The 22500-nt window shown below is 40.7% G+C and overlaps 1 protein-coding gene across 14 annotated transcripts; it reads right to left on the reverse strand.

The window, feature by feature from the left end:
• Positions 1–643: 643 nt before the first annotated feature.
• CKAP2 (cytoskeleton associated protein 2) lies at positions 644–17765 on the reverse strand. Of its 14 annotated transcripts, none has more exons than XM_055244420.2 (10): positions 17535–17737; positions 16572–16656; positions 14121–14213; positions 11859–11934; positions 10907–11775; positions 10258–10462; positions 7066–7236; positions 4024–4093; positions 2919–3174; positions 644–2115 (listed from the first exon to the last, which is right to left on the reverse strand). In XM_055244420.2, the coding sequence occupies exons 1-10, from the start codon at positions 17602–17604 to the stop codon at positions 1860–1862; spliced, it is 2151 nt and encodes a 716-aa protein (XP_055100395.1). In that variant the 5' UTR covers positions 17605–17737; the 3' UTR covers positions 644–1859. The 14 variants fall into 14 exon arrangements, with proteins under 14 accessions (XP_055100395.1, XP_063474876.1, XP_063474878.1 ...); XM_063618806.1 differs by having other exon boundaries at positions 11859–11931; positions 17535–17733; XM_063618808.1 differs by having other exon boundaries at positions 10300–10462; positions 17535–17722.
• Between the last annotated feature and the right edge of the window lie 4735 nt (positions 17766–22500).

The following is a 22500-nucleotide window of genomic DNA, read 5'->3' on the forward strand; positions in this document are numbered from 1 at the left end:
ACACTTAAGATTTTTCCTTTATTACCATACATGGGAAGATCCAAGCGGGCCCTTAAGAGGGGTCCCTGTTATGTCTCTACTGGATGCTTATGCAGGGTATCACATCATTTAGCTTGGAATAAACCTAGGGGAGAGATAACATAGCTGTCCTTAAGCACCAGAAAAGGGGTTAGACCTCTGGTTGAATGTTAGAACTAGGACTATTTAGAGACAGATTTTCCCCTCAGGTAAAGGAGGAAAAAAAACACTCTTAAAAACTTGTCCAAACATAAAAGTTGTATCTTGAGTTCTCTAACAGAGGCATTTCAAACGATGCTATACAGACAAATGAATTATATGGTATGGATATTAAAAAGCTGAGAGTGTATCAAAGCTTGAACTGTATTTCAAAATGGCATATTTTGGGTCAAAGTATGAAAAAAACTAAAGGGCACAGTTATGTTTTTGTTAAAGTGAAAAAAATTAGGTAAAGTTTATATAAGTAGACTGATGATTTTTGAAAATATATCATTAAGCATGTACTTAAGTGTCAAAAACCTCAAGTCAAATCTTACAATGTATTTCAAAAGCAAAGCTAAAATTCATTCACTGTGGTTAAACTGCATTTCATAAAATATTTGTTGAAATAAACTTCATTAAAACATAATTATACAGATATTTTAATTGTATATATATCAGGTACACAGAATAAAAGTCCTACTCTCTAGAACATGAGAAGTCAATAAATAGAAAAGATATACAAATGGAATGAACATAAAAACGACTAAGCATGTGATCTTCAACCACATTCATACAGTTTTTCAACTAATCTTTTACAATTAAAAAGTCACTTATTTGAAACTGTAGAATTGATAGATATATGCCATATAATTATTAGTTTGGAACCTTACAAAACAACTTTAGTGGTGTTATTTATGTGTGGAGCGAAAACTGTGTATGTAACTATCATGTTTCAGGGGACATGACTTAATAATGAAGTTTTTTATGTTATAGGGAAGAAAACAAGTATTAGTATCAAGTATCTTAGAAATGCTATAAACTATAATGACATTTATTCAGTATGATATGTTCTTTCCCTAACTCCACTCTAACTGTTTAAAAACTATCAAGTGAAGTTACAGAAGTTAAACCACTAAATGTAGCATCTTTTCTTACACAAAGTATCTTCTCTTAGAAATGGGGTATTTAATTAAGTAACCTTCTTAGTGACCCCAATTATAATCAAAAGAGGCCACGAGACTACAGACTACTGACGAAAAGTGACAGTGCAGACACTTTCCATCAATCAACAGGCAGTCCAAGGGACATAAGAGAACACAAGTCTGGGTAACATGAATTTGGTAAGAAAGCAGGCTAAACTTCCTGTGTCTTAGTATTCGAAGTGAGTCATTCTATACAGTTTTTGACTAATCCGAGAAAGGCCAAAAAAAAAAAAAAAAAAGTATTCTGTTTAAAGGCAGGGAGGTACATCGTAACTTTTAAAAACATGTCAAGGCAAACATACGTTTTACCTAGAATACCTCATTTTCTAATTATGCATCATTACTGTACTTATATTTAGTAAAGTGAACAGGGTAGTATTATAACCTGTTTATATTCAAGGAACATAGTAAACTAGCTGACAAAATTTACCTATCTTAAAGAAAAAACTCAGTTGGTTGAGATTGACAAGGTAGGATTAGCTTTCCAATGCAGAGGAGGACAACTCTTGCCATAACATGAATGTTAGTAAAGGAGCTCACTGCCGTGAATACTTAGGATACATAGGTACGTGGCCAACTCCAGACCTAAGAGCAATATAAAGCTACTCAAAAGAAAACACCCCACAAATAATTCAAACCCTGTTCCCTATCAGAGCTTCATTTCTCTTCTGTTGTATCAGCCTCATAGTATACCCGGCACAGTGCTGCATTAGGGCGGCATACAAAAGCATCAGTTTCTCCTCCCAACTCCGTTAGCTGTTCCAATGAAGACACACAAGGATAATGATCTTTTAACATATCTGGCAATTTAGAAGTTTTCTCTTGAAGACGTCGAGAACGTCTCACTGGTGTTAAAAATTTCAGCTCTTTAAATGCGGAATTTGTTTCATCAAACTGCACCTTCTTTTTCACACTGAAAATTAAAACAGTATTCCAGAGTTCAAAAACATTTTAACATTTTTACTCTGTACTTTCATGATATGTACCATACTATATAGCTTGTATGCTGTAAGCATGTAAAAGCATGTAATTGTCTTTTAGAGAGGTACTATAAGCTCATTGAAGTGAGAAACTTATCCTTTTCTCAATTTGTCATTACAACTTATACACAGTAGATACCCGAGTATCTGTAGAACTGGCTAATTCCTGAATGCCAAAACCTACTGTTATTAATAACACACAGATTAAAGTAAATTCAAATAAAAGTTTTCTTTTTCAAAATGCCAATAGTTAGGGAAAGTAAATACAGTATTTAAGAGGTGAAATGTTCTAATGACATTCTATTTGTTTAAAAACTTTCCTGTTTTTTGTTTTGAGATAGGGTCTCGCTCTGTCATCCAGGCTGGAGTACAGTGGCATGATCCTGGCTCACTGCAACCTCTGCCTCCTGGGCTCAAGTGATCCTCCCACCGCAGCCTCCCAGGTAGCTGGGACTACAGGCATACACCACCTTGCCCAGCCAAATTTTTTTTATTTTTTGTAGAAATGGGGTTTTGCCATGTTGCCCAGGATAGTCTTGAACTCCTGGGCTCAAGTGATCTGTCTGCTTCGGCCTCCTAAAGTGCTGAAATTACAGGCGTAGGCCACCATGCCCATACTGAAATTTCTATATTAATAAATGGTAGCTGTAATCTGAAGCTATCTCAAAGATTTTTAAATGCCGTATTTATTATCCCCAAGCATGAAAACAAATCATGGTACATTTTAAAAGTTTACCTTTGCAAGTATGGCGTAGTAGACACATTATATTTAATTAAGCAACTTGTCCTTGTTTCTGTATTGGGGGTTTTAACATCATGGGTTGGATCTTTTGTTTTGTTGTCTTGCTCTTTTTCACAATCTTGAAATAGCAAATTTCTATGATGTTTACTCTCCATTTCCAGTTTTTCTGGATCTACATCAACACCTGTATCTTCAATACTGACTTCTTTGACTTCTTCCTTGCTTGCGCAAGACTTCTCCATATTTTCTCCTAAAGAAAACACATTTATAGATTAAGCTTTTGGCTGAATTTTAAGAACAAAATCAGAAGATATTAAAGTTGTTCCTAGTTGGCCAAATTTTCAAAATAACACAATTGCCATCTCCGAACAATTCCTTTTCCTCAGCAAATACTGCTGCCAACTATATAACAAATACTATTATAAAATGAAATAAATGCTATATACGAAATAAGAACAAAGGATTATTAAAACTCAGAAAAAGAAACAACTAACTTTGCTTGTGGTATAGGGAGATGGTTAGGGAATGCTTCACAAGCGAGATTTAGGCTGGGTCTTAAAAATGAGTACTTGAGGCCGGGCGCGGTGGCTCACGCTTGTAATCCCAGCACTTTGGGAGGCCGAGGCGGGCGGATCACGAGGTCAGGAGATCGAGACCACGGTGAAACCCCGTCTCTACTAAAAAATACAAAAAATTAGCCGGGCGTGGTGGCGGGCGCCTGTAGTCCCAGCTACTCGGAGAGGCTGAGGCAGGAGAATGGCGTGAACCCGGGAGGCGGAGCTTGCAGTGAGCCGAGATTGCGCCACTGCACTCCAGCCTGGGCGACAGAGCGAGACTCCGTCTCAAAAAAAAAAAAAAAAAAAAAAAAAGAACAACATACACTTGGGCACATGGGTTGGAGGACGGAGAGGATCAGGAAAAATAATGGATACTAGGCTTAATACTTGGGTGATGAAATAATCTGTACAACAAATCCCCATGACACACATTTACCTTTGTAACAAACCTGCACACGTACTCCTGATCTTTAAACAAAAGTTAAAAAACAACAACAAAAAACTACAATTCACTTGAAGGAAATAAAATAACTAAAACTTACCTAAGTTAGCTTTTTCTTGACTCTTCATTGTTAGAATATCTACAATCGTGTGTCGCATCTCTTCAATAGGCTTAATTTTTTTAATGAAGAAAGCAGATCCATGTAAGTTTTATTTTCTCTGACATTAACTAGGTATCCAAGTTGTGATTAAATTTTCATACTGTATTTTAAAGTAACGGAGTGGCTCTTAAACCATGCTTCTCAGACCACTTATAATTAAGATTGAAAAATGGCTATCTTGGCCGGACTCGCTGGCACACGCCTGTAATCCCAGCACTTTGGGAGGCCTAGATGGGCGGATCACGAGGTCAGGACATCAAGACCATCCTGGCTAACACAGTGAAACCCCGTCTCTACTAAAAATACAAAAAAATGAGCCGGGCGTGGTGGCGGGCACCTGTAGTCCCAGTTACTCGGGAGGCTGAGGCAGGAGAATGGCGTGAACCCAGGAAGTGGAGCTTGCAGTGAGCCGAGATCATGCCACTGCACTCTAGCCTGGGCGAGAGAGTGAGACTCCACCTCAAAAAAAAAAAAAAAAGAAAAAAGAAAAAAAGAGAAATGGCTGTCTTTTCCAATTTATAGAGTAAAAATGAAGGACAGAATTTTTCTTTTTTTTTTTTTTTGAGACAGTCTCCCTCTATCGCCAGGATGGAATGCAGTGGTGCGATCTTAGTTCATTGCAACCTCAGCCTCCCGGGTTCAAGTGATTCTCCTGCCTCAGCCTCTTGAGTAGCTGGGATTACGGGCGTGCACCACCATGCCCAGCTAATTTTTTGTATTTTTAGTAGAGGCAGGGTTTCACCATGCTGGCCAGGCTTGCCTTGAACTCCTGACCTCATGATTTGCCCGCCTCAGCCTCCCAAAGTGCTGGGATTACAGGTGTGAGCCACCATACCCGGCCTAGAATTTCATATTTAAAAACTTCCGCCGGGCGCGGTGGCTCACGCTTGTAATCCCAGCACTTTGCGAGGCCGAGGCGGGTGGATCACGAGGTCAGGAGATCGAGACCGTGGTGAAACCCCGTCTCTACTAAAAATACAAAAAATTAGCCGGGTGTGGTGGCGGGCGCCTGTAGTCCCAGCTACTCGGAGAGGCTGAGGCAGGAGAATGGCGTGAACCCGGGAGGCGGAGCTTGCAGTGAGCCGAGACTGCGCCACTGCACTCCAGCCTGGGCGACAGAGCGAGACTCCGTCTCAAAAAAAAAAAAAAAAAAAAAAAAAACTTCCTCCATAATTTTACTTAAGCCTTGCTCCTTTTCTCTTACATTTAAGTCTATGGTTATATTTTTGTTTCTTATGCTATGAAATATACCTCTGAAGAGCTAAGGTTGATCATCTCAACATATTTCATTCATTCAAGAATTTACAAAAAATTACTAAGTGCCCATTATTTACCAGATATTATAAGCATTTGCTATGTTCCATCCAACACAATCAAGATTAGGGAAGGTGTAATTCACAGTCTTAGTTCCAGTACTTAGTCCTGAATTACTCAGCTATCCTGCTTTCAGTTTTCTTGGCTAATTTTTTTTTTTTTTTTTTTTGAGACAGGGTGTTGCTCTGTCAACTCAGGATGGAGTTCAGTGGCATAATCATGGCTTACTAGTCTTGAACCCTAGAGCTCAAGCAGTTCTCCCACTTCAGCTTCCCGTATAGCTGTGACCACAACTGTCTACCACCAACAAAAACTTCAAAAATTTTTTTTTGCAGAAATGGGGTCTCACCCTCTTGCCCAGGCTGGTCTTGAACTCTTGGATTCAAACGATCCTCCCGCCTCGGCCTACCAACGTGCTGGGATTACAGCTGTGAACCATCATGCCTGGCCACTAATTTTAAGAGATGGGGTCTATGTTGCCCAGGCTGGACTCAAACTCCTGGGTTCAGGCAATCCTCCCACCTTGGCCTCCCAAGTAGTTGGGACTATAGGTATCCACTACTGTGCCCAGCCATGTTGGCTAATTTTGATTCTTGTTTTCCAGCAGCTTCTCCTCTGGTGTTCCATCTTTCTGTTTACATTATTGCTTTCTATGTGAGCCTTAGCTCCAGTTTTGCATCCTTGCTACAATGTCCTTAGTTGCCTTAAGTAATGTCCCTTCTGATACAATGTAGTAGGGGCCTAACACTCCCTTCCAGGTAGCATTCTGTCAAATATAATTACCATTCTAGAAAGTTTTACACATGTTAGCCACTGAGAGACTATCTGCTGAATATCTGAGTTTTTATTTAAGTGAAAAGTAAAATAGTATTCATTGATTTTGTTGAGACAAAGGTGAACAGATCTTTCTTAAAAGGGAGTTTTAAAAAATTATCTATGTAAACAATCTCCAAGAGTGTGTTTCTGAGAAATCTGGTCAAAAGGAGATATATTTTAAGAACATGTATCCATAAAAACAAAAAAAAAAACCCAACCAAACAAAAAACTCAAGAAATGATTTATTCTATACCCAAAGCTTTGTGTGTCAATGCGCTAGAAGAGATAAGGAATATGGTATCAAGCCACTATAGAGGTAATAATGTTAGAGAAACTGGTTTATTGCCATTTTCTGTATGCAGACAAGACCAATATATAGAGTGTATATATATATATATATATATATATATATATATGTAATTTGGGTTTACTCTCAAAGTGAAAGAGTTCTCCCACAAAACCAAGAGAGCTTGATAACATTTAAAAAGCTAATTTAATCCCTTTTGCTTTATATTCAATAAACAAATTTTAATATTATATTTAGTCTCCCAGTAAATTTCCAACCAGGAAATGCATACAATAATATGCTAAAACATTTCATGCAGAAGGTTTCATTAAATATACATTTCAGCTTATATCCATTTTCTAAAGTCTGATTATTCCCAGTATAGGAATAAAAGACTTAGAAGGCCAACAAACAGCTTTTATAATGCAATCCTTGCAGCCTTTAAACATTTATTACTACTACATATATGACCAAAATTTTCTCAAGTTCTGTTGTGATGTGTTTCAAATTAATTCCAAATTGTCTACTACACTGTAATTGTAAACATCAGTAAATTTTTATCTTACCTGAGCCCCTGCCAGAATGGCTTTCTCATAGATTGCAATAATATTTTCAATAGGACTTGTGATTGGTTCAATAAGTGCAAGACATATCCAATACTTAACAAGCTTTTTGGCATCTGGAATATTTTTAATCAGGTCATTCAGTGTGACCAGTATATCTTCTTTCGGACATCCCTAAAAGAGGAAGAAATAATGTGTGTAATATTTTTTAGCTTACAAAGTATGAACAATAATTGAGCCTACTATAGTCAAGATCAATGATAAAGATAGCCCTAAGCGTAAAGCAAAAAAATGAAACATTAGTTGAGAAATTTATTAGTAAAAAATGAACACTTATTTGATCTTGATTTCGTCCTCATATATATTGTGGGATTCCATTTGTTAATACCTTCTACCAAATGTTTATGAGTAAGAATAGTCTGCGGAGTTTTTTTTCCTTCTGTCTTTGTCAGGTTTTGATATTAAGATTAAAATGAATCTGTAATGGTTTATGTCAGAGTTACATATAATTAAATAGTAGGGCAGAAAAAGTTCATAGTATCAAAAGGAAAAAGTTCAACTGAGCAGAAATAAACTCTGATTCTATTCTATTAGAGAATCAAGAGTTTTCCTGATTGTAACTTTTACTGGTGTTCAGAACCACAAGTTAAAAGATGCTCATGAAGAGTAGAGTAAGGTTTGAAATCATACCTTGAATTCAGTTTTGCTGTGGATCTTACACACTAGTGGGTGACCAAAACAAGATTAAAGAGCAGTCAGGAAACAAAGATATTATCTATTATTAAACAGAATATTGTTCTGGAGCTGATTATTATACTCCATAGGATTTTGGTCCAAATAGCAAAATTCTGCAATAAATTCAAAAACATGGTGATGATGTTGGCTTAGATGAATGGGATTTTGTTTCTTTTTTTTTTTTTTTGAGACGGAGTTTTGCTCTTGTTGCCCAGGCTGGAGTGCAATGGCACAATCTCGGCTCACTGCAACCTCCGCCTCCCAGGTTCAAGCGATTCTCCTGCCTCAGCCTTCTGAGTAGCTGAGATTACAGGCGCCCGCCTCCATGCCCAGATAATTTTTGTATTTTTAGTAGAGACAGAGTTTTACCATGTTGGCCAGGCTGGTCTCAAACTCCTGACCTCGGGTGATCCGCCCGCCTTGGCCTCCCAAAGTGCTGGGATTACAGGCATGAGCCACCCCACCTGACCATATGAATGGGATTTTTTTTGAGTATTTTAGGTAACTTAATCTGTGATAATAATGACTCACACAGTATTTGTTTTGCTAGTCTTTGGTAAAATGTGTAATGAATGTAAAAAATAATGTGTAAATATAATGAATAGATGTAAGAAACAAAATATTAGAAGCAATAAGTAAATATCACCTCAGTGTATTACATATTAATTATCTCAGAGAAATCAAATATTTGTAATTGAGTAAAAAAACCCAATTATCCCTTTGATACAGGTTGAGTATCCCTAATCTGAAAATCCAAAATCTGAAATCCAAAACTTTTGAGTATCGACTGGGCGCGGTGGCTCACGCTTGTAATCCCAGCACTTTGGGAGGCCGAGGCGGGCGGATCACGAGGTCAGGAGATCGAGACCACGGTGAAACCCTGTCTCTACTAAAAATACAAAAAATTAGCCGGGCGTGGTGGCGGGCGCCTGTAGTCCCAGCTACTCGGAGAGGCTGAGGCAGGAGAATGGCGTGAACCCGGGAGGCGGAGCTTGCAGTGAGCCGAGATTGCGCCACTGCACTCCAGCCTGGGCGACAGAGCGAGACTCCGTCTCAAAAAAAAAACTTTTGAGTATCAACATCACAATGCAGATATCCGTCATTAACACTGCAGAAAATGTACCTATAGGCGACAAGGTGAAAGTATGTGACAGGCTTATTGAAGAACTAGAGCAGCATTTATCCAGAACAGAAAAAGAAATCATGTCCCTTTATAAAATCAAAGAGAAACTTCTAAGACAAAAACCATTGCCAATGAGGCAGATGACTCTGAAGTAAACATCTTAAAAAGCCATCCAGCAGAATGCCTCCTTATCCCTAGAGGACCCACTTCCTGGTCCCTCAACTGCTTCTGGTGTTTCTTCTCACCTAAAAAAATAAAACACAGTGTAAAATACCTCTTAATTAAGCACAACATCATAGATGGAGATTGAAAACGTGCTGCTGTTTGTTGTTGCTATTGTCTAACAGCTGATACAGGCGTTCTGATGATGCTACCGTGCTGCTTAGTTACTCTGAACATATTTTTCACTGTATTAATGTGTCTTTTTTTAAACTGTTAAGTAATTATGTGTAAATAAGTGTAAGAGAATGATTGCTTATTGGTAGCATGGAAATTCAGAGTGAGGAATGATGGTCTTGCCAAACAACCAGACTGTCCCATGGGTGACTGACACAGTGACACCTTTGCTTTCTAATCGTTCAACGTGCACAAACTTTGCTTCATGCACAAAATTATAAAAAGTATTCTATCTTTAGGCTACGTATATATGCTGTATATAAAATATGAATGAGGCCGAGCGTGGTGGCTCACACCTGTAATCCCAGCACTTTGGGAGGCCGAGGCAGGTGGATCACATGAGGCCAGGAATTTGAGACCAGCCTGACCAACATGGTGAAACTCTGTCCCTACTAACAATACAAAAAGTTAGCCAGGCGTGTGGTGCACACTTGTAATCCCAGCTACTCTGGAGGCTGAGGCAGGAGAATGGCTTCAACCCAGGAGGCAGAGGTTACAGTGAGCTGAGATCACACCACTGCACTCCAGCTTGGGTGAGAGTAACTCTGTCTCAAAAGCAAACAAACAAAACGTAAATGAATTTTGTGGATCTCATCCCCAAGATAACTCATTATGTATATGCAAACATTCCAAAATCCAACAAAAACATCTTCAATTACTTCTGGTCCCAAGCATTTTGGATAAGGGATACTCAACCTGTATATTTATACAAACTCAATGCAAAATGTAGTCAATTAAAGGCTAATAAGCTCACAATTAATGAATGAAGCAGTGTATCTCACAATTAAATAATTGTTAAAATAATCTCACAGTTAATGTTAAGTCAACATAGTATCACCAACATCACCTGGTCAAAAAGACTGACACTATAATTTAATGAAATAATGCTTATGAAGGTAATTTGCAAACTATAAAATGCTAAGCAAATATAAAGACTCTACCTCATTAATCAAGTTCAGGCATTCAGAAAATGTGTTGTTTACTTTTTCAGTAAATAATCTTTGTTCATCTTCTTCTGCCATGGTAGTCCAAAAAGACCCAACTGGTTTTTCATTTTGTCCTTCAGGCTCATGCTGAGTAACTACTGAGTTAGGGGGCCTTTTTAGCACTCTTCCTTTGCCAGCTTTCCACTCACTCAGACGAGCTCTACAGTTAGAAGCAGATATAAACATTACTTTGAAATTGCTGACAGAACTCTGTCAAATAGAGAAAAAGTTAAAAAAAAAAGTCTATTTTTAAGTAATCTTACTCTAATGGCATATATATAGTTCACAAGCTTGAAGAACTATTAAACATATCAAGGTCAATTATGCTCAATGATTCCATGAATGCATTTTTTGATTTGAGATTATCAAGTATTTCCCAATTATTATTAAGCATGTACCTTAGCATTTTAAAAAGCAACCTTATAAAACACACTCAAACACAAAAACTTTTAGGTCATATTGTTCCACAATATAAATTTGCCTGCATATGACAGAAGAGAAACCATGACAGAAAATTCTAATGCAGTCAAGGAAATTATAAGCCACATCTACAAACAGTACTTTATTGAAAACTAAGGTAATAAAGAAAATTACATCTACTTACTTTCTCTCTTCTGAGGTTTCTTTGGGCTGAGCTGATCTACTATCAACAGCTGCTTTTCCTGCAGTATGTCTTCGCTGGTCAACAGGCTCTGACTTTTCCATCAGTTTATCATTAGACAATGAAGCAGGCCTGGCTACAGCTTCAGACGCTATGCATCTTGATAGTGTCTTATTTCTTATTATACCTTGAGAAGAACTGGTTTTGACACTAGATAAAGCTGTTTTTGATTGTAATAGTTCTTTTTCACGAGGCCCTTTCCGGATTGTAACATTGGCAGAGGTTCTACTGGTGCCTTGTTTCACAGTGTCCTGGGTATTACTGTGATGACTTCTAATGGGAGGTCGCACAAGTTGTGTGTTCTGAGATGTAGTGCTCACAAATTTAGTAGTGGCAGTCATATTGGAGGATCTATTACTTTTCACTGTTACACTGCTGGTGTTTACAGGCTGAGGCTTTGTGGCTTTAGGGATAGTGGGTGAAAGTTTCTTTGTTGCTGCAGAACTCTCATCTTTGACTTGTAGAGGTTTTCTAAATGAATTAATCTTAGACTGAACAATCTGGCCACGATAAGATCCAAGCACAGGTTTCCTGGGCATGTTAGCATCTTGCTTTTGTTTTTCTGTAGTCATTTGCTTCTTTTTACTATTGTTTTTAAGGTGAAATGCCTGGCTTAATGTCATATGTTGACTTTGGGGATCATCTTCAGTTAGTAACAAATGCGGAGTTTGATTACTATCCTTAGGTTTATGTGTGTCAATTACTACAGTTGAATTGGTTAGTTCATTTGAAGGTTTTAAAGGAATACAATTTTTCCCCACTATTGTATTATTTTTGCTCTCTGCAGGTCTCTTCATATTTTCTTTATCAGCCTAAAAGAATTATTTAAGAAAAGTGTTTAGGAAACGCAAAACGGAAAAGGGGACAGTTTAAGAGTGCTATGTCCACATCTTACCATTTTTGTTTTAAGTTTCAGCACTTTAGTCCCTTCTTGAACTTGGTCCTCAGGTGTCACAACTCTCTGACCTCTACTATTTAAAAACAAACAAACAAAATGATCAATCAATCAATCCCGTACCAAGGAGGCTTCCTTTTGGGGAGGAAGAAGAGGGCAATGTTAACAATTAAGTAACTTACTAATTTTAAATTTAAAAAAGACCTGAGTTGAAATTTGTCCTAAGCAAATTTTTTTTTTTTTTGAGATGGAGTCTCGCTCTGTCATCCAGGCTGGAGTGCAGTGGCATGATCTCGGCTCACTGCAACCTCTGCCTCCTGGGTTTCAAGAGGGTTTCCTGCCTCAGCCTCCTGAGTAGCTGGGATTACAGGCACACACCACCTCACCCAGCTAATTTTTGTATTTTTAATAGAGACAGGATTTCACCATGTTGGCCAGGCTGGTCTTGAACTCCTGACCTGAGGTGATCTGCCCACACTGGCCTCCCAAAATGCTGTGATTACAAGTGTGAGCCATCACGCCCAGCCCTAAGCAAAGCTTTTAATTATTTTTAATAGTGTAAACAGGCCGGGCGCGGTGGCTCACGCCTGTAATCCCAGCACTTTGGGAGGCCGAGGTGGGCAGATCACAAGGTCAGGAGATCCAGACCATCCTGGCTAACACGGTGAAACCCCGTCTCTACTAAAAATACAAAAAATTAGCCGGGCGTGCTGGCGGGCGCTTGTAGTCCCAGCTACTAGGGAGGCTGAGGCAGGAGAATGGCATGAACCCGGGAGGTGGAGTTCACAGTGAGCCAAGATTGCGCCACTGCACTCCAGCCTGGGTGACAGAGCGAGACTCCATCTCAAAAAAAAAAAAATAGTGTAAACAAATGGCTGAGGAATTTAAAGATATTTTCTGAAAGTCCTAACACTCTCTGCCCATAGAATTTGTAAATACTTAATAATCTTATTTCAAATCATTCTCAAGTTATTCAAACAAGTCTTCAAATAACCTTTAGTAAGTAATACCTCCTTGGGTTAGTTTTAAGTACTTAGTAACAGATGTACTACATTGAAAATACTTTTATAGAAGAGCCTCCCAGAAGTAATCCAAAAATTACCATATGCCATTCACAGCTTAATTTATATTACAATACATTAAGAATATCGACTGCTGGTTGTGGTGGCTCATGCCTGTAATAGCAGCACTTTGGGAGGCCGAGGTGGGAGCATTACTTGAGCTCAGGAGATCGAGAGCAGCCTGGGCAACACAGCAAAACCCCATCTCTACAAAAAAATTAAAAATGAGTTGGGTGTGGTGGTGGGTGCCGTAGTCCCAGCTACTTGGGAGGCTGGGGTGGGAGGATCGCTTGAGCCTGGGAGTTGAGGGAGTGGGCCAAGATCCCATCATTGCACTAGAGGCTGGGTGACACGGAGTGAGATCATCTCTCAAAAAAAAGAACGTTAGTTTCTAGGCGGTATTGCAAAGAAAATCCCTCCTCAAGAAACTGACCTAACTTATTTTTATAGCTATAAACTGGCTAAGGCAGACTGTGAGCATCTCTTAGCAAGTGATTGTAACAATTTTGTGTACTATGACAGGAAAAAATACTGTCAATTAGACATGCCATTGATTTTAAGACCGATCCTAAGTTCAGAGATCACATTAAAATGCGTGATCTTTCATTTTCTGAAAAAAAAAAAAAAAAAAAAAAAAAAAAAAAAATGAGGACAGGCACAGTGGGTCACACCTGCAATCCTAGCACTCTGGGTAGAGAAGGTGGGCAGATCACCTCAGGTCAGGAGTTTGAGACCAGCCTGGCCAACATGACGAAACCCTGTCTCTACTAAAATAACAAAAATTGGCCAGGCATGGTGGCAAATGCTTGTAATCCCAGCTACCCTAGAGGCTGAGGCAGGAGAATTGCTTGAACCCATGAGGCAGAGGTTGCAGTGAGCTGAGATCGCGCCACTGCACTACAATCTAGGCGACAGAGCGAGGCTCTGCCTCAAAAAAAAAAAAAAAAAATATATATATATATATGTATTTTACATTTGACATAATTTAGTAGTTAATAATTTTGGTTACATTGCCTTTCATATCTATTTGTTCTGTCAGCTTGGAGAAGGAACAGAACTTTGACACAACCTGTACTATACATTTTGAACTATGGTGAAGGAAGATCAAAACGTGCCACTTAACAGGGTATCTTAGTAGCTAACTGCTAGCTAACAGAACAAAACAAAACTCAGGATGACAAGAAGAACCCATCTTACTCACCTGTCCAGAGGGGGAGACTTAATCCTATTCTGTCTTCTTCTTATAAAACTGCCCTCAGAAGGGTTATCGGAAATGAGTCTTAGGATATCTATACTTTAGAGATTGTAAAATATAATTGTTTAATTCTGAAAAGCTGCAACACAGGTCAGTTGTCTTATTTAATGATTCACTGCTGAGGTGATAACATTTAAATTGACATCTGTTTTCCTTTCTTTTCTTTTTTTTTGAGACAAAGTCTCGCTCTTGTTCCCCAGGCTGGAGTGTGATGGCGTGATCTTGGCTCACTGCAACCTTCGCCTCCCGGGTTCAAGCGATTCTCCTGCCTTGGCCCTCCCTGGGATTACAGGCGCCTGACACCATGCCCGGCTAATTTTTATATTTTTAGTAGAGACGGGGTTTCACCATGTTGGCCAGGATGGTCTAGAACTCCTGACCTCAAGTGATACACCAGCCTCAGCCTCCCAAAGTGCTGGGATTACAGGCATGAGCCACTGCACCCAGCCGACATCTGTTTTCTGAAAGGAATAAATGTAGTACTTAAGCCACAAGAAGCGTTTTAGAATTTTCTTTTCTTCCTATTAAGAGTATTAGAAACCCCTGACCTTGTTGGATTCTTTATTTAAATAAGCGGTTGAGAGTCACTGTCTGAATCCATATTGTCTCTACTTATTCTCTAGTAATTTCATTCCATCCTAAGGTTTTTAAGTAAATATCATCTGTACACTAATCAATTTCTGAGTTCATGCTTCCAGTCCCAACCCCTCCCCTGAACTTCAGACACACAATTATTTGGCATATCTGCTTGGATGTCTGGTTGGTACCTCAAATATGGTCAAAACAGAATTCCTAATTCCCTAGCTCCTCCTTCTGTCTTCCTATTTCAGTATATGGTTATCACCATTCATTTACTTATCAAATCAAAAACCTAGGATCACCTTTTTGTCTTAAACAAAGAAGTAAAAGATTTATTTCTGAAGGATAAACTGTTTATTCCAAACTAAAGCAACTTATTAAAGTTAGAAATTATTTTTAAAATTTTAGAACGCCAAACTTACACAAAATTGCAAAAATACAAACAGGTCAAAGAATATCTGTATGCTCTTTACCCAGGATCCACCTATTGTTAAAATTTTTATCCCATTTGCGTTATCATTTCCACTCTCTGAATATGTATGTGGGTGGTATATACAATTTTTTACCTGAGACTTTTTTTTTTTTTTTTTTTTGAGACAGAGTCTCGCTCTGTCACCCAGGCTGGAGTGCAATGGCGTGATCTCGGCTCACTGCAACCTCCACCTCCCAGGTTCAAGTGATTCTCTTGCCTCAGCCTCCCAAGTAGCTGGGATTACAGGTACCCGCCACCATGACTGGCTAATTTTTTGTATTTTTAGTAGAGACGGGGTTTCACTGTTAGCCAGGCTGGTCTTGATCTCCTGACCTCGTGATCTGCCCACCTGAGCCTCCTAAAGTGCTGGGATTACAGGCGTGAGCCACAGCACCCAGTCTAAGCCTGTAAGGATGTTATTAGTGGTTATCCCTAGAGAGTGAGGGGAACTTTCTGCTTCATCTACTTTCACGGGTTTTTGTTTATGCTACAGCTATGTACTATCTAAAATATTTTAACAATAAAGATATTTCTGTGGAGGGTTGAGACTACAACTAATAATCTCTAGGCATTTGGGAGGGCCACCCAACCCTTCCCTGATGAACTCCCCCATACACTGAGTAAAAGCTTTGCTAAATAATAGAAAGACTGACCTTTGTGTGGTGTAAACAGTAAATTGATAATCTAGTCTATGCACATACTTTGCTTTAAAATTGTTTTTTTTCTTAGACTGTGAATTAATTTACATAGAAAACGATAATCTAGGCCGGGCGCGGTGGCTCACCCCTGTAATCACAGCACTTTCCGAGGCTGAGGTGGGCGGGTCACAAGGTCAGGAGTCCAAGACCAGCCCAGCCAACATAGTGAAACCCTGTCTCTGTTAAAAATACAAAATAGCAGGGCATGGTGGCGCTTGCCTGTAGTCAGTCCCAGGTATTTGGGAAGCTAAGGCAGGAGATTCACTTGAACCCAGGAGGTGGAGGCTGTAGTGAGCCAAGATCACGCCACTGCACTCCAGCCTGGCAAGAGCAAGACTCTGTCTAAAAAAAAAAAAAAATTAATAAAATGATCTAATGCTGCACCATCCAATAAAGTAGCCACTAGCCAAATGTGGCTACTGAGTGCTTGAAATGTGGATAGACCAAATTGAGATGTCCTGTAAGTGTAAAATAGACACCAAATTTTAAAGACATTGTACCAAAAAAAGATGTAAAATAATATGTAAGCACTTTTTCTAAATGTGGCTACTAGAAAATTTAAAATTACAGATATGGCTTACTTTACATTTTTATTGGACAGATCTGATACAATTTTACAGAAGTGAAAAGAAATAAACTTGACCCTACCTGGATAACATCTCATTTTCCTGCTTGTATGCAAAAAGCGTTTTTCTTCTCAGCAGATGTTCCTTGAGTTTTTGTCTTCTTTGCTCTAGATAACAAAACGTAAGAGCTACAAGTCAATATTAGTTAAAACATCAGTAACGGCAAATAAATCTTGTTGACTAAATGAAGAGTTTACTTCCAAAGCTGGTTCCACTTGAGGTCACATCTATATAACGGAAAACTCCCCAATTCAATATTGCCTTTGAGAAATCACCTTGTAAGAGATTGTTACCACAACAGGTCCCCAAAACCCCTCTGCATAAGAATCACATTCTCTACTGTCTATGAAAAATCTGGAGAACATCATTTTCTACATAGAGCTCCTGAAAGCCAAGCTTTAAGAAACTAAATGGTAGAAGTGAGGAGCTAGACTCGAAAGTTCTAATTTGCCAGAACTGGGTTAGATGAGAATTACTTTCTTCTGCTTTCCCATGTGTAGAATAAGGGAATAACAATATTGCTTTTGATGACCCAACCAACCCTTGGTTTCCATAAAGTCGAAGGAGAAGCTGTGAAATTGGAAATAACACATGATGCGACCCCAGCCCTGCAGAAATTCGCTAACGACCCAAGAGGCGGAGGACCCAGCGCAGCCGCAGTCGGTCCGTGAACCCGTGCAGCCCCGCCTCCGCGCGGACCCAGGGTCTCCGACACCGGTCCCGGACTGAGCCCCGCACGTTTCCCCTCGCCTAACGGATTCCTTCTTACGAGGGCCCACCCAGCCAGCAGCGACCGCACAGTAACACCACGCAGCGATTCCTGCTTTTATGATCCGTTCCACAAGGCCAAGAATGCGGCAGGGCGAGGCCGACGCCGCGTTCAGGGATCTCACAGAGCCGGGTAGAGGTGAAGCGCGCCAGCGCGGCCCCGAGCCCCGACCGCCGGGCCCGGGCCCGCGCCCGCCACCGCCACCGCGGCCTTCACCTTTGAATGCGGACTGGGCCCTCTGACTCGGGGGCAGCTGCAGGTCCTGGGGCACGGCCGGTTTACTCATTGTACCCTCGGGTCGGGGGATGCGTCTCCGCTTTAGCGCCGAAATAGGACTTCCTCAGGCCACCGCCGCCGCACACTGGACACGCCAGCCGCGGCTAAGCCCTCAGATGGCGCGGCTGCCGTCTCCGCCCATTGGTTCCTGCGTGAATTGAATAAGCCAATGGGCGTAGAGAGGCGGAGCCTGGACTACAGTTGCCGGGGCAGGTCTGGTGTCTGCCCAGTTCGGTTGGGACTGAATCTGCAGGTTTCAAACCTAAATAGCGTCCTCATCCTGCACGTGCGATGGGGGGGAGTCGGCCTGCTCAGTCCCCACGACATAGCAGGACTAGGTTGACAAACAACCGAGATGGGACACATCTTGAGTCCCTCACAGTCCTTGGAGGAAGGCAGACGAGAAAAAGACAAGAAAAGTGTTGACTGGCTGCGCTTCTTATTAAACATCGGCGCGTTCACTGACGGGGACGTAAACACCGGTCTAGCGTACCACAAGCGTGTGTATTTTCCTTTCACAAATATTGCTTCATTTTGAGCATCATAACTCTGAGGTGGGACGTTATCACCACTTTTTCCACTGAGAGGTGACCGGTTCGGAGGTTGTCCACGTTTGCACAGCGTGTGAAGGGGAACTGAAATTGGGATCTACTTTCCATACCTTTATTCTAAGCAATTATCAAATGCAAAAAACGGAGGAGAGGAGAAGAAACAGAAAAAATGGGGATAAACCTCATCCCCTCCTCAAGGTTATATATAATTCTCCTTTGAAGATAAAATAGCATTTGTTATAGACGTTTTGTGTTTGTGTGGTTAAGTGTGCTGCCATAATCTTCGTTTTTCTCATCTAAAAATACCACCTTCATAAAACCCACACAAACACCCAATCCACATGACAGAACGAAACAAGTCAGGGCTAGAAGGTTTTAAGAGTGGCGGTGGGGAAGTGAGGGCCAGTCTGGACTGCACCTGCCTGGTTTCAAGTACTGGGTTTCCATTTCTTGCCTGATCACTGCAGTAAGGCTGGACTGGACTCTTTCAGCCAGGTTTTAGGTGCTCCGGGGACACAGACGGGAGGATGTGATTTCCCCGTTTACCCTTCCCAGGTCTGAGGGCCTCCACAGCTGGCCCTCGGCTGTGGTCAGTTTTTCCCACTTCTGCCTGCTTTTTTCTTCAGACATCTTATGGTCGCGTCTTGCTAATGAGGAGTTTGGTTTGAGATTTTGTGTAGTTTTTTACTTGATGAAATGTCCCAGTTTTAGTGTAACAGTGTCCATCACCATCCTTAAGATATCACTTGCTGTTTAAATACTTCCGTCAATATTGTTGATTATTTACTAAAGTTTCATCAGACAGGTGGGGTAACCAGGGTTTCTATTAAGTGAGAAGAAAATACAGAGTTAATAAGTGACGCAAAAACCTCCAAAACATTATGCTAAGTAAAAGAAGTAATATATGAAAAGTTACATATGGTATGATTCCATTTATATGAAAGATCTTAAATAGATACATCCGTAGTGAAATAACTCAGAATAGTAGTTGCCAGAGGCTGAGTGTAGGGGGAGAATTGGGAGAGACAGTTTAATGGATAAGGGTTCCATTACCTTGAAGTAAATGAAATGTTTTGGAATTAGAGGTAGTGGTTGGGTGACATTGTAAATGTATTAATGCCATTGAGTTTTTCACTTTAAAATGGTTAATTTTATGTCATGTGAACCTCAATAATTTTTTATTGGATGGTAGAAAAAGAAATTGACTCAAAGGATACCATGGAGATCTCAGTAGGCTGAGATGGTGAATAGGAAAACCTGCAAAACTGCTAGGTTTTTCAACATGGCAATTCTCTAATCTCCAGACTCACCCACTCCAATGATATGTCTATTTTTGAGACACTTTTTAATATTACTGCCACACAATTATTGGAGAGAAAGCAGACCCTTTTCTAAAAGACCCAAAAAACAAAAAAACAAAACAAACAAAACAAAAAAAGATTTCCTTTCAGAACAGTTCTTTGCCAACACAGCTGACCGTGAAACTGCAGGCACCTGGAGTATTGATGATTAATTAGTGTTAGTCGTTCCTCCTGTGGTCATGTGAAGAAGGTAAAGTGCCTGTGAGAGAACAGGGAAGGACAATCTGAAAGTTAGGAGGACAATGGGGACACAATGGGGTCACAAAGTCTGGGGAAGAGAGAAGCTGAAGAAAGAGGTAATGGACCACATAGTGTTGGGCACTACAGAGGTCTAGTAGGATTGGGACTGAAAGGAACCATCTGATTCAGAAGATGGGAGGTCCTGGCAAAAACATCCTGGGGATGGCCGGGCGTGGTGGCTCATGCCTGTAATCCCAGCACTTTGGGAGGCCAAGGCGGGTGGATCACCTGAGGTCAGAAGTTCAAGACCAGCTTTGCCAACATGGTGAAACCCCGTCTCTACAACATATACAAAAGTTAGCCAGGCGTGGTGGCAGGTGCCTGTAATCCCAGCTACTCGGGAGGCTGAGGCAGGAGAATCACTTGAACCCAGGAGGCAGTGGTTGCAGTGAGCCAAGATCGTGCCACTGCACTCCAGCCTGGGCGGCAGAGTGAGACTCTGTCTCAAAGAAAAAAAAAAAAAAAAGCGTAGACCTAAATATAAGAACCAAAACTATGAAGCTTCTAGAAGAAATTATAGGAGAAAATCTTAGTGACTTTGTGTTAGGCAAAGATTTCTTAATCAGTATCAATCTCTGGTTTGTGGAAAAAAGATTTCTTAAATAGGCAAATTCCATGAACTATGAAAGAAAAAAAATACATTGGACTTCCTAAAAATTAAAACCTTTTGTCTTTTCATTTATTGCCATATATAAGCCACATGACATTTCTCCTTGCTCCAGCCTGGATACAGGAAACCCTTGTACGGTTGTCTATCCCAGCAGCTATCATATGCCAGGCTTCTATTTGTGTACTACAGACTACATCACTCAAGGGCAGAAAACATACCTTGCAAATGTCTTCACTGCCTAACATGTTGATAATTGCAAAGCCCAGGCAAAACTGCACAGTTGCACATCTGATTAGGACGCTTAGGTCACATGTTACTTTCAATTAAAAAAGACTAAAAAGTTGGTAAACAATCAAATGATCAAAAATCAGGCAATGATGGTAAATTGTGATATATATTGATAGCATATTACAGCAAATCAAATGTTTTCAAAGAACTTTTAGTTATTGGGCATATGGTCATGATGGAAATTGAAAAATATGAAATACAGAAGACACTGTTTAGAAATAGACCAAAATAAACACAGGATTTTAGAACATGGTAAAAGTAGCAATTCATTTCGGGGGAGAGATGGCTTATATTCATTGGAAAGAGCCTTTCCTTTCCTTTAAAGCCTAGCCACAGACCACTGACTCCACAACTGGGGGAAATGTGGAGCCCTGGGAGCAGAGAGCAAATCTGCCCTCTGTCCCTCTGCCCCTTTGCCCCTCTGCCCACGTGGGCATGCAGCCTTAGTTAAGACCCCAATAAGTGGTAGGCTCTCTAAAATGTGTTCACAACCTTTAAAGCAGTCATTCTATTTTAGGAAGACACTGTAAGAAAATAATCCTAAAGAGAAAAATATGTATCCGTTGTAGAAGGACATTTATAAGGTGCTCCATGTATTTATTTATTTATTATTTATTTTTTTTTTGAGGCAGAGTCTCGTTCTGTCGCTCAGACTAGAGTGCAATGGTGCGATCTCGGCTCACTGCAGCCTCCACCTCCCGGGTTCAAGCGATTCTCCTGCCTCAGCCTCCCGAGTAGCTGGGATTACAGGCACCCGCCACCACGCCGGGCTAATTTTTTGTATTTTTAGTAGAGACAGGGTTTCGCTATGTTGGCCAGGCTGGTCTTGAACTCCTGACTTGTGATCCGCCCGCCTTGTCCTCCCAAAGTGCTGGGATTACAAGCGTGAGCCACCGCGCCCGGCCAGTTGTTCCATATATAAAGCAAAATACAAAAATGAAATGGCTAGGGGCACGAGGCTGCCTGGTGGGTGAGAGCAGCGGCCATGGATGGCTTTGCGCAGACCAACAAACAGCTAAATTACAGAGGAACTACATATTGAAATGTAAGTTCACGCATGAGGTCTGTATTAATATTGAAAATGCCTAAATAAAAATAATCTTTTTTTTCTGAGCCTGCGGGTGGGGGCGTGGAGTGGCGTGGGGGAGTTGGGGTGGAGGGGGAAAGGGTCTTTCTATGTCGCCCACTGGTGTCAAACTCCTGGGCTCAAGCAATCCTCCCGCCTCAGCTTCGGAAGCAGCTGGGAATACAGGCGCGCGCACCAAGCCCGGTTAAATAAAATCTGTTTCCCCCAGTTTGAAAAAAAAATTAATTTGTGTGGGTAAATAGGTGTACATATTTCTGGGGTATATGGGATATTTTGATACAGGCATACACTGTATAATAATCACATCAGGGTAAATGAGGTATCCGTTACCTCAAGCATTTATCCTTTGTGTTACAGTATAATCTTAAAGGGAAAAAAAGAGCAGCACAGGTAGTACTGACTGCAGCTGTATAGAAACAATGCGTGCCATAAATATTCATTTGAAAGAGAGGGATTATGATTATTTACAATCATTAATGAATATGGCAACATTCTGGCCACTGACAAGAAAACTGCCACAAACATGCAGGCATAATGCACGATAAGCAAGTCCACGCTGTGGTCGGGGCTCCCTCGCGTCCCTGTAAGCTCTGAATTTAGAATGGGGTGGGCCGCCTGCTGATCAAGGGTTCTAAAAGGCCAGCGGCTAATGGACCGCCAGGGGGCGCTCCACGCACGTCTCCACGTCCCCTGGCGCACCTCGCAGCCGCGCCCGCTCGCTGCCAGGCCGCTCCCTCCCTCCCTCCCTCACCCGCCCCGACCCGCTTCC

Source organism: Symphalangus syndactylus, chromosome 15, assembly GCF_028878055.3.
Source record: "Symphalangus syndactylus isolate Jambi chromosome 15, NHGRI_mSymSyn1-v2.1_pri, whole genome shotgun sequence".
NCBI lineage: Eukaryota > Metazoa > Chordata > Mammalia > Primates > Hylobatidae > Symphalangus > Symphalangus syndactylus.